We start from the raw sequence: 13,941 nt of genomic DNA, 5'->3' as shown, positions 1-13,941 counted from the left end.
AAACTCTCGAAAATACACGCTGTTAAGAATTAGGCTTATCAAAAGATAATATGTTTGTTGTATTTTGAAACATTTAACATTGGAAACGTACCTTTTGAATAGAAAACTCTATAAATAACCAAATGTCAAAAGAGATTTTTGAAAGATCGGCTAGGGATCCTCTAGGGTAAAAAATTCAAAAGAAATGCTTAAGATCAACATAAAGGAAAACCGTTTCAAAGCACATAACCGTTCACATGTGATTGCGTTTCCTATTGCCAAATCAATTAGAATATCACCTATCTTGTGTCTTTTCAGTCTTGGAAATGTTACTAGTAAGAAATGCTCATCTAACTTGTAAGTTGTAACCAAGAAGCTGTTGGCATAGAAAATGTTGGGAGTTCATTTGATTTCCTTACAATTCTGGCACCCAATATAACTGTTGAAAACAAGCTAAAGTTGAGGGAACAAATAAACATATTTTATGATCATGTCCTGCAGAGTCAATCTAATAATGGTTTACATTCTTCTTTGGCTTCAATGACGGTTGCCACATTTCTCGTGTTCCCATTTGCAGCAAAGATACATTATGGAACGTCATTGTCAAATGTGGATTGGCTTCACGGGAGTGCAGAGTCATTATTGACTCTGACCAACTTGTTTATTGTATTGGGTTTGAGAGAAGGTTTACGCAAAGAAGAAAACCAGAAGATGACATTAGGTAAAGAAGAAAAAGAAGAAATACTGGAGGAGAGATCTTCTATCTAAATCTCAGATGTGAATGATATTTTATCAAGAAGTTGCCATCCATTCAAAATTGTTTTCGACAGGAGATAGGAGATAGTAAAGACCTTTGTCTCTTAAGTACGTTACCTCTATACTAGGAGTAGTTGCTATTTGTAATTCTTTATGGTCCTCAGACTGGCAGACACTTTTGGCTGTCATTTCTGAAAATTGGGCCAATCAAAACTGTCACGGAGCTATTTATGATTACTTCAAACATAAAAGTAGTACTATGATTTTCCTTGTGCAGACTACCTACCATAGATATAAATCTTTGAAGGCAAATATTTATTCTTAAACTGAATCCAGGCCTAATAAAATGTAATATGTAGTATTATCTGACGTAGATTAAATTTAAATATAAAATCTGTAAAGCAAAATAAACTTTTCTTAAGTTTAGTTTGGTCTAGTTAATTGAAATGCTTAGAATTCAACATAAATCAATATATATTAATAATTGAAAGTTTGTGGTTTATTCACTAAGTAATGCTAACCTAGGAACTAGATTTGACTACTAAGATTTATGATCAAAGATGGATAGTTTTGATGAAGATTTTGAAATATGGATCATCCTTTAGTTGAAAAATGTATCTCTCATTTTGCATAATGTCTTAGAATTTGCACATTGTCTTTGATTAAGTCTTCATTCTAGATAACTGTTGTGACTCTGAATATATCCTTTTGTCATGCAAATCTGATCCATGTGACTTTACATATTTTTTTCTTTAACCAATCCATTTTTGTTTGTTCTATTATTTGTGGAATGCTTGAATTCTACTAAGGGCATTAGTAGGTACAAAATAATGCAAACACTAAATACACCCAAAAGCAATGCCCATTTGACACGAGTAGATATAGGATCTCATCTCATCTACAATGGTGGTATGTATCACAATATGTAATTTCCACACATACCAACAATAATTAGTTCTCTATGATGAAGTAGGTACAATAAAACACCAAATCCCTCTTAGCAATATAGTAAACAAGATGTGAAAACCATATTTACACGATTAAGCTTTTGTTTATTTTAATGTACACGAGGATACAAGGAATATATAGATTATATATTCCATTTCCTAGTCACGTGAGTTGGGAGAAAGAGATTACTAAACATTCTGAAATTATAATAGAATATTAGCATACTATTCACACATGGAAGACTTTGTTTTTGTCTCATACGATAGATAAAACTATAGGCAATAACATTTTTGAATTATCTAATCAGTCAAAGTTAACATTTGATTTATTTTTTCTTTTTCACATGAACATACATCACATAGGGTTGTAAACATATTATGTATTATCTCCCTATTTTCACTATAAATATATAGGTGTGTGTGGCTTCATCCCTTTGTTAAAAAAAAAAAACTTTTAATGGTTCTTTAATTTACATAAGCATCTTTAAGTTCATAAAGACAAAGGTGAATCGAGTACACAGTGATAATCATTAATGAATTTATTAAACATTGTTCAACTAGATCTCTTTATTGACGAGGATTAATAACAACAGATGATACATAGGTATGATACACATGCACGACTCGTTGTATTCAACAAACACCATTTAACATGCATGTTTGTACAACCACCGTTAAAAGAGGCATGTTAGACGAGTGAAAAGCCAACTATTTGAACTCTATTAAATATTCACTCTTATAAGAAAGCATTCAATATTTTCATAAAGAATATTTGCCATGTGATGAAATTTTATTCAATGTGGCTAAATTTTGTTCACCACTTACCCATTTTCCATTTATTATGGTGAACTAACTTTTGCACTAAAAAATTCTTAGTGGCAAGCCAATGAAATTGACCACCACAAGCTAGTAGTATAATAACTTTGGCAGTTTAAATACAATTACATAAAGATGATTTATTTTCATATTGAAGAAACCCTCATTTATATTCATTCCTACACATGCCTGTAATATGATAAAACACAATGAAATGCTATTTTAGACACCCAACAAACATATTAGATTTCTCAAACGAAACATAGGCCTAAAAAATTGCTTAGCTAATATCATTTGTTTTGAAAACATATAAGATTCTCTCATAAAATAAAATGACCATATACTCAATTATCAATATAATTATCAATTAATATCAGAGATAGAAGACTAATGAAAATTATGTAAAAAGTGTCCATGAATGCGTAGTCTCATCACATGCATTATTCAAGTTCTCTAAAATTGAAGAATATAACATAGTTTTTGAAATCTTCCAAATAAAAAATTAGAATACAAATACTAGTAACATTTCAAGAACATTTAAGTTAACTATGGTTCATGAATAAATACCTTAATGTCATTAGCGAGTTCCAAACAACAATCATTGAAGGGCCAATAAAGAGGGTACTCACCACCCTACTGTACATTGTCATCAAGTGAATGTTCATACCACTTTAGGCAACCCTTGGATCTACACACTTAATCGAACTCAATAATTCCAAAAAGGTCTCATAAGACATACATATCTTCATAAAGGGTCTTGTAAGACAATAGAGTTCTCATAAAGTTTCTCACTACTAAACCAAACAAAGGTAAATTCAAAAGGGAGTGAAGAAGGTTTCCATAAAGACGCAACAAACTTAGTTAATGGAGTCTTCCTCTTTCAACCAAGAACGCCTAATTTTTACATAAAGTCATACAAAGGCTAGGTTCTACGCATTATTGTAATATGTTTGTGAAAATTCATCATAAGACGAGAAGATTGAAATCTAAATAAAAATTTAAGTAGAGCCATTTTAAGACATCTAAGATATAAAACCAAACCAAAAAGTTCAAAAACAATAACACAAGCTTTCGTCTATTAAAAAAGGGTGCAAGGATCTCTCCAAGATTTTAATGCATGAATAAACTAGTTAGATAAGATATCTGATGCAATATAAGATTTTGCATATTTTGAACATTTAAATAATGAGGAAAGTAAATAAAATCAATAAAAGAGAGAAATACCTCTATTGTAAGTAAATACTGTAGTATAAAGAGAATTAATTTTTGATCTATCCCAAGCCTTTGAAGAATGTCTACAAGACATCATGTGATGGTCATTTAAGCTCCAATGTAAAATCCAAAAGAAATGCATTTAGTGAGCTCTAAAGAAGGATTCGACAAGATCAACAAGCCCATCTACTCATGGGTGGGAAGCATGCCTTCTTATGGAAGAGTGTTGAGAAATTTGAGTCAAGGGCTCTCGTAAATTCAAAATAGTGTTCAAAGTTTATTTATCCCTCATAAAAACTCAACAAAAAACAAATATAAGTGCAAAATGAATTAAAATGGAAACCATAGGATTATCCACTAAACAAAGAGAACATTGATATATGTGAGAAGATCGTCCTGGATAATAAATAAATAAACACAATGAAAGAGAGTAAAGAACTGTATTGATCTAAAACTAAAAATTATGTAAGGTCTGATTTCTAATGTTAATCTTGTCTTCTATAAGCTATACAACAATTGGCATAGAAAAAATATTTTGAACTTTTAAATGTTTTGCAACTAGTCCCCACTCTTGAATCTTGTGATACTCATAATGTATATGATTTTCAAGATGCTTAAACCATTATAAAGTATTTCTTAAATAAGTAAACACAATGAAAGAGAGTAATGAATTGTATTGATCTCAAACTAAAAATTATATAAGGTTTGATTTCTAATGTTAATCTTGTCTTCTATAAGCTATAAAACAATTGGCATAGAAAAAATATTGTGAACTTTTAAATGTTTTGCAACTAGTCCCCACTCTTGAATCTTGTGATACTCATAATGTATATGATTTGCAAGATGCTTAAACCATTATGTTATGTATTTCTTAAATAGAAAATTTGGTCAAGTTGGAAACAACTAGTGATTTTTAAAGCCACAAGACAACTAATGACACCTCACCAAGTAGTCCCAAGGTTGTTCTATGAGGTGGCACATATTTCAATGTCCCATTTTTTAATACCAAGATGTGTCTGCACAAACTTACACATTCCACCTATTTGACTCAAATTAGGGGATTCCATCTTAAGCGGTTTGTTATTATGTAAGGAATTTTATTTATTTTCTAGTATTTCTATGTCATTTAATACACCTAAATAATATTACATACAATATATGCCTCAATACTTAACTTCGACATGATGGCTTGCCCACTCATGATTGTTTGAGACACATACATAAACTGCACAGAGTCAAAAAGTGCATACCCATGTTTGCACTTTGGGCCACACTTCAGTGTACAATTCCCTTATGTTTTTGAAGGTCCATTTCATCCCTTGCATCAACCTTTTCATTTCAAGACGATGCTCAAAATCCTTGTCAATGACCATATTCCATCTCTCTCTCTCTCTCTCTCTCTCTCTCTCTCTCTCTCTCTCTCTCTCTCTCTCTCTCTCTCTCTCTCTCTCTCTCTCTCTCTCTCTCTCTCTCTCTCTCTGTGATTCATCTGGACACTAGGATGTCATGTTGCCATCTATTTGCATCTTCATGTTCAAATGATAATCTTATGCATTCTTTCTAATTAACATTTTGTTTAACAACTTAAAATCTTCTAGAGTGCTCTCTCTCTCTCTCTCTCTCTCTCTCTCTCTCTCTCTCTCTCTCTCTCTCTCCCCACACACACACACAGAGATACAATCTCATGTACTATCTTGGTTGTCATACCTCTCTTACTCTCTTACATGATTTGCTAATGTCTCTTTATTTTTCTTGTGTCTTTGAGTATCCTGGGATCTCTCACAACCCCTATGTATGTATGCAAGTTCATTGGAGTCATTCAATCACATATATGTTTTCTTGTATTTGGTTATATCGTTTATTTTCATTCTTCTATATAGTATTTGTTGTTATATTTCTAATTCTAGGTTTTGTAGGTTATCCAAAGTTTGGACACCAGTTCTAACAAAATTCTAAGTCTTTTTGTTGTTCATCATAGGACTGCAGTGCACTGCGCAGATGTTTGGGCACCACACTAGCATCCTTAGTTGAGACTCATATTTGAATTGAAGGTTCACATTTCTATTATTAAAATAATTTTTTTCTCACCTATAATAGATATTTCCATAGGTTTATCTAGTTAGTGATATATGAATGTATGTTATAGACTTGGCTCTCAAGCGAAGATAATTTTCTTTTGGCAGGGTTGTATTTACATCATTTTACATTGGTGAACCCAATATGAACACTCCATTATTTTTCAAAGCATTCTTTATCATTACTTTGTGTATTCATTATCCCCCTAAAAAAGGGAAATTCAAATAATTCACCTTCCCATTTGGGAGGTGGGGGTCATTCGCTTGAACTTCATTACGAGTTGTCACTTGTTGAATAATACTTTAGGCTTTGAGCAACTTGTTTATGCATCATTTATTTATTCAAGTATATTATTTATGTAGACACCTAAAAGTGATCATTGCCCCTATACCTCTTTTTTGTTCTCTTTTACATTATTTGTCATTTTTGTTCATTTTTGTCTTTATTGATAATTTTTAATTTACTTTTAAATATTTAAATTTATTTAGATTTTTCTTTCATCACGTTATTTGTCAGTGTCATCTTGTCACAATTTTGGTGTAATTAGTTAAATAATTTATTAATTCTTAATGTGTGTGCCTAGGGTTTCAATCATTTAATTAATGTACCTGTGTTATAAGTCCCCTTTTTGCATAAATAAATTTCATTTATTTATGCTTTGTTGTCTTTATTTCACCTTCACTTTTAAATGGATTTTTATTTTGTCATTTTTTCACACTTAAATATTTTATTATTTAAATGACCTTTGGGCATTTTGGAGGCAAATTATAAAATTTATTTAATTACTGTTAAGCTTTTATTGTTTGATTGTTGACTCTTCTTTTCTCTTTGACTTTTCATTTCATTTTTGTGTCTATTCGTTTTTCAAATAAACTTTCCATTTAATGGCCTCCATCCATTTTTGGCTAACCACGATTAGATAGTATCTTTGCTTTCCTATTACATTTTATACTTGATTTTCAAATACAAATTGGTCCACATGCCATAAAGAGAAACACTAATTAGAAGAGGAATAAAAAATGGAGGACAATAAAGAGTTTGCATGATTTGAATTCATATATTTTCATGTTATTTCTTTGTTTTATGCTAATATGATTTGTATTGCTTCATTGACTATTATATAGGTTGAGTATGATTTAATGTTTTTTTCATGGTTGAAAATTTTCATATTCCTAAACAAACCAATTTACCTCTACAAATCTAATTTGTAATTTTATTCAGATATGGTGACTTAGCTCTTCTTATTTCCCTATCCACCTTTGATCCCTTTTTTAAAGTTCCTTTTGTTGAAGAAGATTATTTTTTGCAAGAAGACAAGATCATTGGTTTGTTTCTTAATGTTACCGTACCATTTCTTTATTCAAATGTGCTCACTTCTAAGAAAGATGCATTAGTAAATGGGGAATATCATCTTGTATTTGAGCTCTCTTGATATGATGTTGAGCATAAATTTGTTGATTGATGGAGTAATAAACATGATAAACAAGATACTAAGGGGGTGGGGGTGGGGAGCCGGGGAGGTGGGGTGGGGGGGGCAAATCAAAATCTCTTTATTATTCAAATGTGCTCACTTCTAAGAAAGATGCATTAGTAAATGGGGAATATCATCTTGTATTTGAGCTCTCTTGATATGATGTTGAGCATAAATTTGTTGATTGATGGAGTAATAAACATGATAAACAAGATAAATCTTAAACACTTAAACTTTTCACCAATTCACTCACATCTATCAGTAAATTTGTGCATGTAAAACTTGTAATGTAAATCTGTTGTAACATATAAATATGATCAATTAGATGCATGAAAATGAAACACATAACACAATATTTGTTACCCAAAAACCCTCTAAGGTGAAGGTAAAACTGAGGTAGGGATGATACCCACAAATCTTCACTACTACAGTAGTAAAGTTAACCAATTAAGGTTACTATGTTTGATCATAAGATATGATCTACCTTGTGAGGGGTCTACCATGTTAAAACCCTAAAAGACTACTATGTCTCACTTTGTTAGAGGATTTAACACTTACAACAAAGTAAGGACTCTATTAGGAGATTTACAAAGATCTGTTAAGACCACTCTGTTAAGAGATTTACCCTGATTCAAGTTGGTCAAAACTAATTCAATACCTAACTCTTAGTTTTCTCTGTAAGCCGATTTTGAGTCTTCTCCTTCCTAACTGATGCTCTCCTCTGATATGATATTACTTGTCTTTCCCTTTCACTTTACTACTATAAATATGTCGCTTTCTCTATTAGATGATAATAGAACCCTTCTCTAACTTTTGATCTCAATCCTTCACTTTACTCCTTGATCACATGCATACACTTCTCCATTCTTGCCCTTGCTCTTGCTCACACATGCATCTCTCACACTATGATCTAGGTTAAGATCTTCACTATTTAAAGAGTTTTGTAAAGAGTTTTCTATATTCTTCCATAATACCCTCTCTATTTGATTATTGATCCCACAACATAGGGATCTGTGATCCACACCATGTAAATGTTTTGTAAAAACCTCTATATGTATTAAATGTTCTGTAACAACCTCTACAAAATTAAATTGTTCCTTCCAAGTTAGTCTGATAATAATTTTGGCTCAAACTCTGTTCCATTCCTAACTTTTATGTAAACTTTGCATTGCTTAGTCTTTACTATTTCCCGATGCTCAACATTGCTATTGCTTGACCTATATTACTCTTCTGATGCTCAACATGTATTGTGCTCGACATAAACTATGTAACTTGACACTTGTATACTTGATACTTTCTCGATCACAGATGAGCTTGGCCCATATTGAAATACTTGGTGACCATACACTTACTTGGCTCCTTTAGAGCTTGGTACATACTTGCTTATGTGCATGACTTGACCTATTTAGAGTAGCTAAGTTGTAGTGATGACTGTTTGACTCTATCTTGTAAATGATTAAGTGGTTGACATTAATAGACAATAATGGTTAGAGATACCAATAATCTCCCCCTTTGACATTAATGGAAAAATGCTTTGTCATATTTACATCGTTACAATACAAAATGATAATAGATCTCTCCCCCTAACTCTTATGATTTATGCCAATGAATAATGAATAAACAATGCAAAAAAAGAATAACAAATCTATTTCACCTTTATTCAATTATGTATTTCTCCCATTTTCATCACATTTCATTCCCCCTTATTTTTAAACACTGATGTCACTGCTGCTGGGGTGGAATGGGTGGAAGTAATCCATATTTTTCAATGAACTCTAGTAATTGTGGACAATGCATGATACCATGTGGCTCTTCCTACCTCCAAAATAGTAATCTACAATTGTAATGTTGCAATCAAATCAATTAAACTACTAACCACTAAAAGATTATGATCTTCTATGCTAAGGTCCGAGATTGTTTTCAATTCTCTTTGCATGACCTCCAAATGGGGTATCATCATTGCCTAAATAGAGATCAATTTAGATCTCATAATGTTGTTAGCTACGTGAAGCTTGGTCAATGTGCCTTAAGCATTCAATAGATTATTATAGTGATAAATTCTTGATCCTCCTAACTTAGAAACAATACTGTTAGATCTCTTTATATCAGCTTGAATTTGATTTATTTGTGCATGAATGTTGTTAGTGAATCTTGGCACATTTAACAAAATTGTGTACAAATGTTGTACCTTCTATATTAGCTAAATCATAATATGTACTCTCTCGTGTAGTTGCACTTTCTACTTGGCAATGGTTATGGAAACTTTTTCCACAAACTTAGTTTCAAATCTTTGAGCAAACCAATCCATTAGCTTCTCATTTGGCTTAATACTTCCAACATTCACTTGATCAACTATGTTTACAAGTTGGTTGATGATTGGTGCATCATCTTCAAAATTATGAATGTCTAAAGCATCAACAAAAATATACTTTACATCATATAGTACCTACTTTTTCTTAAGATCTCTTCTTAATTCTTCTTATCTCTTCTTCTTCACAAAAAATTCTTGTAGAAAAATATTTTCTCCAAGGTGAGATTTTCTAGGTCCAATTGTGGCACCTCATTTGTTTCATCTAGACTAACCTCAATATTTGGTGAAGCATCTTTTATTACTTTCCTCTTTCTGCTAGGTAAAGGGATGTTGCTTCTTGAAACTGTCTTGAGAGTTTGTGAAGAGGTGTCACCACTTGGTCTTTCTTGTACATATGTTCTCGAGACAACAATGGTTACACTTAGTTCAACGTCATTTGATTCTTTTCCTTCCTCAATGTGAGGTGTTGAAACAGTTTTATTATTTACACATGCTTCCTTCTCTTCACTATCTATCTCTATATCTATGAGCCTTGACTTCTCAGCCTCTAGAGCATTAGGGATGTCGACATGAATAGGGGACATGCTTCCTTTCAAAGTCAACACACCTGAGCTTTCTCCATTATTGTAATCATCTTTGATGTTTATAGTGTCCATCTCTCTTGTCTTTGTTGTTAACCCAATAATGCTTTTCCAAAGAAACTCATCTTGTTGTTGTACAACTTCCTCTTTATTTTATAGTAACAAAAACATTCTATACTTAGGAACAAATCTACTCCTATATTGTTCCAAAAATGTGTCATCTTGTTCCTATGAAAAATCAGGCATAACTCTAACTAATGTGTCAGTTCTTATCTTTTTCTCCTCTACTTTTGGCTACTGCCATCTCCTTTCTAGTATATCAAATAAATCTTTGGGTATACTTTTCTCAATTTTGCTAGGAGCTAACTTATGATTAGAAATCATATCCACCATAGCCTCCTCAATCATAGTTTGATCTACATTATCTAATGTATCATACTTTACAAATATAAAGTTAGACAATCTTGAAGATCCTTTTATATTTATATATACCTCTTCAATGGATTTAGATATCCCTTTGGGTGGTCCCTTGACCAATCTTCTTTTTCTAGTTTTGGGGGAACTGGGCTCTATAGCTTCTACTACCTTCTCCATTGCACACTGCTCGACACTAGTAGCTATCCTAGTCCTTGGCTTGTTTGGTGGTGGAGCGGAGATGGGTGTCATTGCTAGCTTCTTTATTTCTTCACCCTTCTTTCTCGGTGGCATGACAACAACTAGGGATTTTCCCTTGTCACCTTCTTCTTCTTCCTCTTCCTAATCACCACTATCTTTTTATTCATCTTCACCAAGACCTTGTGTCTATTATAATAGTTCTTTTCCCTCTCCTAGGATGCTTAGTTTAGCTTCAATATCTTCAATCATTTTCTTCCTTTTCTTCTCCTTAGAAGCTATCTTGATATTCACAGTAATTCTCACTTTGGCTTCTTCATATTTACCAAAATGTTCAGCCTCAACATCTATCTCTTCTTTGAATAGTACATCAATGTTTGCACTCACTACATCACTATAAATCTCATAGTCAAAACTTTATAACCAAGCCTTCCTTAGCTTCACTACCTATACAAAAGTGTTTTCCATATCTACAAGAAAATATGTCACTGTAATATTTCATGACCAACTCTTTAGGTATCCCTCATTCTCTTTTTCATCCTTTGCCTAAATTCATCAAAATAGGCATTCATTACATTCTCAAAATTTCCTCCTAATTGAGTAATATACTCATTTATCCATCTTGTCTTTGGTTTGTCTTGCTCCCATACAACATCACCAATACAAGGAAAATATTTTTGTATATAAAAGAAAATATACATAATGTGGGAACCAAACTTACACATTGAATTCTTCACTTTTCTTATAGATGTTAAATTCTCTGCAAGTTGTAGTCTCTGTAGCTTGGCAAGATCACTCTCATGATCTTTCATTACAATCTTCCATGCTTGATCTACAACCATACAAGGCACACTATTCAATCTGCTCAATTGATAGAATTCATGAACTATAACCCTCACTGCAAATTCAATTAGTGTATCAGAGATTTTTTTAATGGATAGACCATGTCCATTCCACTTAGCGGCTCATGTATTTGCCTCAATTTCTTCAGGACTCAGGCTTTGCATGGTTTTCTTCTTGTCTAGGGTTGGATAGCCTATAACCATATGAATAATTTTCTTCATGATCTCTATTGGTCCATTGTGTAGCTAGTATTTCATGTCATGGATTCTACTCAAAATAACTTTAATCCATTCAACCTTGAAATTCTTTGGGAATTCTAGGGCACACATTAACCCTTTCCTCTCAACAATTTGAAATTTGTCCTTCAATATTCCTTCATTGCACAACTTCTTATAAGCTTCTTTGATTTCATAATCTCCTACTTCAATTTTATACATATAACAATTTCTAACATCATGGATCATAATGACTTTAGGTGGTATCAAAGATAACACACCCATTGAGTCTCCTTTTATAGTAATCTTTGGAATAACACAAAACTTTGGTGGAGGATAAGTGCCACTCTTCATCAGTTGGATTCTGCTAACCTCTAGACTCATTCTAGTAGTTAATGAAGCTACCATGATCATAGTTATAGTTTGAAGTTCTTTCTTCTCTGGATACTCAACACATTTTAGAGCTTCACTTATTCAAGCTTCTCGATCAAATCACTCTTGAAATCTATGTTAGGCACTAAAATTGCAAACTCACTCTATGCTCTCAAAAATCTGAATTTAAGGTATGTAATAATGTCTTCAAAATTCATTATATACCTTCTTTTGATCAATTTAGGGTATCCATTAATGATGTGTTCTTAGGTGAGTAGAAGCCAGTTGTCTTGGTCAGTATTGATGCCTTTCAACTATGTCTTTGTGTCACAGCTTAGTCTCTTCCATATTACTCAGTCTCTATCATTCCATTCAATCTCTATCATTCCTATTTTGAAGTGCTCAGTCTATGTTGCAATGCACGGTCAACATAGACAATTTTTACTGACACTCAACAACCCTTGACAATTTTTTTCTTATGCATCTTCACATATGAAAATATGAACTTTTGGCACATTTTCATTTAAGGAAATGATGTATGATTTATCAATTAAGTATATAGTTCCATACATACCTCTCTTGCTTAGTTTGAATGACATGATCACACCTTCTCCATTGGATTGGGTGACCTTAGCTCCATTTGGTCCACGATTTCCATCTTCTATTTTCCTTTTCCATTTCTAGTTCATTTTATTCCTAATTTTCTCAACGACCACTTTGCTTTTGCCTTTTTCTTTTGTTTGATTTTCTGAATGTACTTGAGTCCTGTAATTCTTGCTTTGATGTCCAAACTTGTGACATTTGGAACATGCATTGTTAGGTGCATAATTCTTCCTCTAATTTGTCTAGTAAGGTTTTTTCTGTGATCTGCATTCATATGCTCTATGCCCATACTTCTGATAGTTATAGCAATATCCTTCAAATTTAGGCGTAGTAGTTGCATTCCTTAGTCTTGATCTACACTCATGTATTTGATGTCCTTGTTTCATGTAGTAAAAATAGCAACTGATAAACTTAGGTTTTGAATTTTGCATACTATGTTTTTGTCATATCCCCATTTAAAGATAGAATTTTAATAATAATTAGATAACACAATGTTGTTAAATAAATAATGATAATAAAGTTATATTAAAACTAACGCTAAAATATAAAATGAGGAAATAATTATTTAATCTATATTAATAATAAATAATATTTAATATGATATTTTAAATAATTAAAATAATAATAAAATTTTAATGAGTAAATAAAGAAATAAAATTAAATACAAGAGACAATATTGTAGAAAGTATGTTAACTTTCTAAATAGAATTTCATAATAAATAATAATAAACACAAATAAGTAAGTAAATAAATAATATAACATAGAATAATATAAATTAACTAAATCTAATGAAAAGTCAAGAGAGGTTTAACAAATAGACATGACTCCTTCAAATTAAGATATAAAAGGGAGGAGAGTTTATTTTAGAGAGGAGAAAAAGGAAGAGTAGAAGAGAGGAGTTCATAAAGGAAAAGTGGAAGATGTCATGCCCAAACTACGAGGGCAAGAACAAATTTTTTTATTTTAAAAATTAATAATTAAAATGCTCTAAAATTAGAAATGATTGATAGTAGATTTAGTAAAGGTTCTCTACATTAACTTACAACAATAAGAAACAATTATTTAAATGACAATGTAAAAGTATTCAAGTTTGGATTAATTGAAAGTATCTAATCAAAATCAACTATAAAACTCTTAGACAAATAT

General features: G+C 31.8%; 1 protein-coding gene across 3 annotated transcripts in view; it reads left to right on the top strand.

The window, feature by feature from the left end:
* LOC149548292 (1-acyl-sn-glycerol-3-phosphate acyltransferase) overlaps window positions 1–1,066 on the top strand; it is a 130,025-nt gene extending 128,959 nt beyond the window's left edge. For all 3 annotated transcript variants that reach the window (XM_089792367.1, XM_089792369.1, XM_089792368.1), the window contains one exon: window positions 557–1,066. In XM_089792367.1, the coding sequence (XP_089648493.1) occupies window positions 557–704 (148 nt within the window). In that variant the 3' untranslated portion in view covers window positions 705–1,066. The remainder of the gene's footprint in view (window positions 1–556) is intronic.
* The last annotated feature ends 12,875 nt before the right edge of the window (window positions 1,067–13,941 follow it).

Source organism: Cupressus sempervirens, chromosome 7 (genome assembly GCF_028749045.1).
Source record: "Cupressus sempervirens isolate cs-2001-9-10 chromosome 7, ASM2874904v1, whole genome shotgun sequence".
NCBI lineage: Eukaryota > Viridiplantae > Streptophyta > Pinopsida > Cupressales > Cupressaceae > Cupressus > Cupressus sempervirens.
This window is presented reverse-complemented; position numbering and strand designations above follow the sequence as displayed.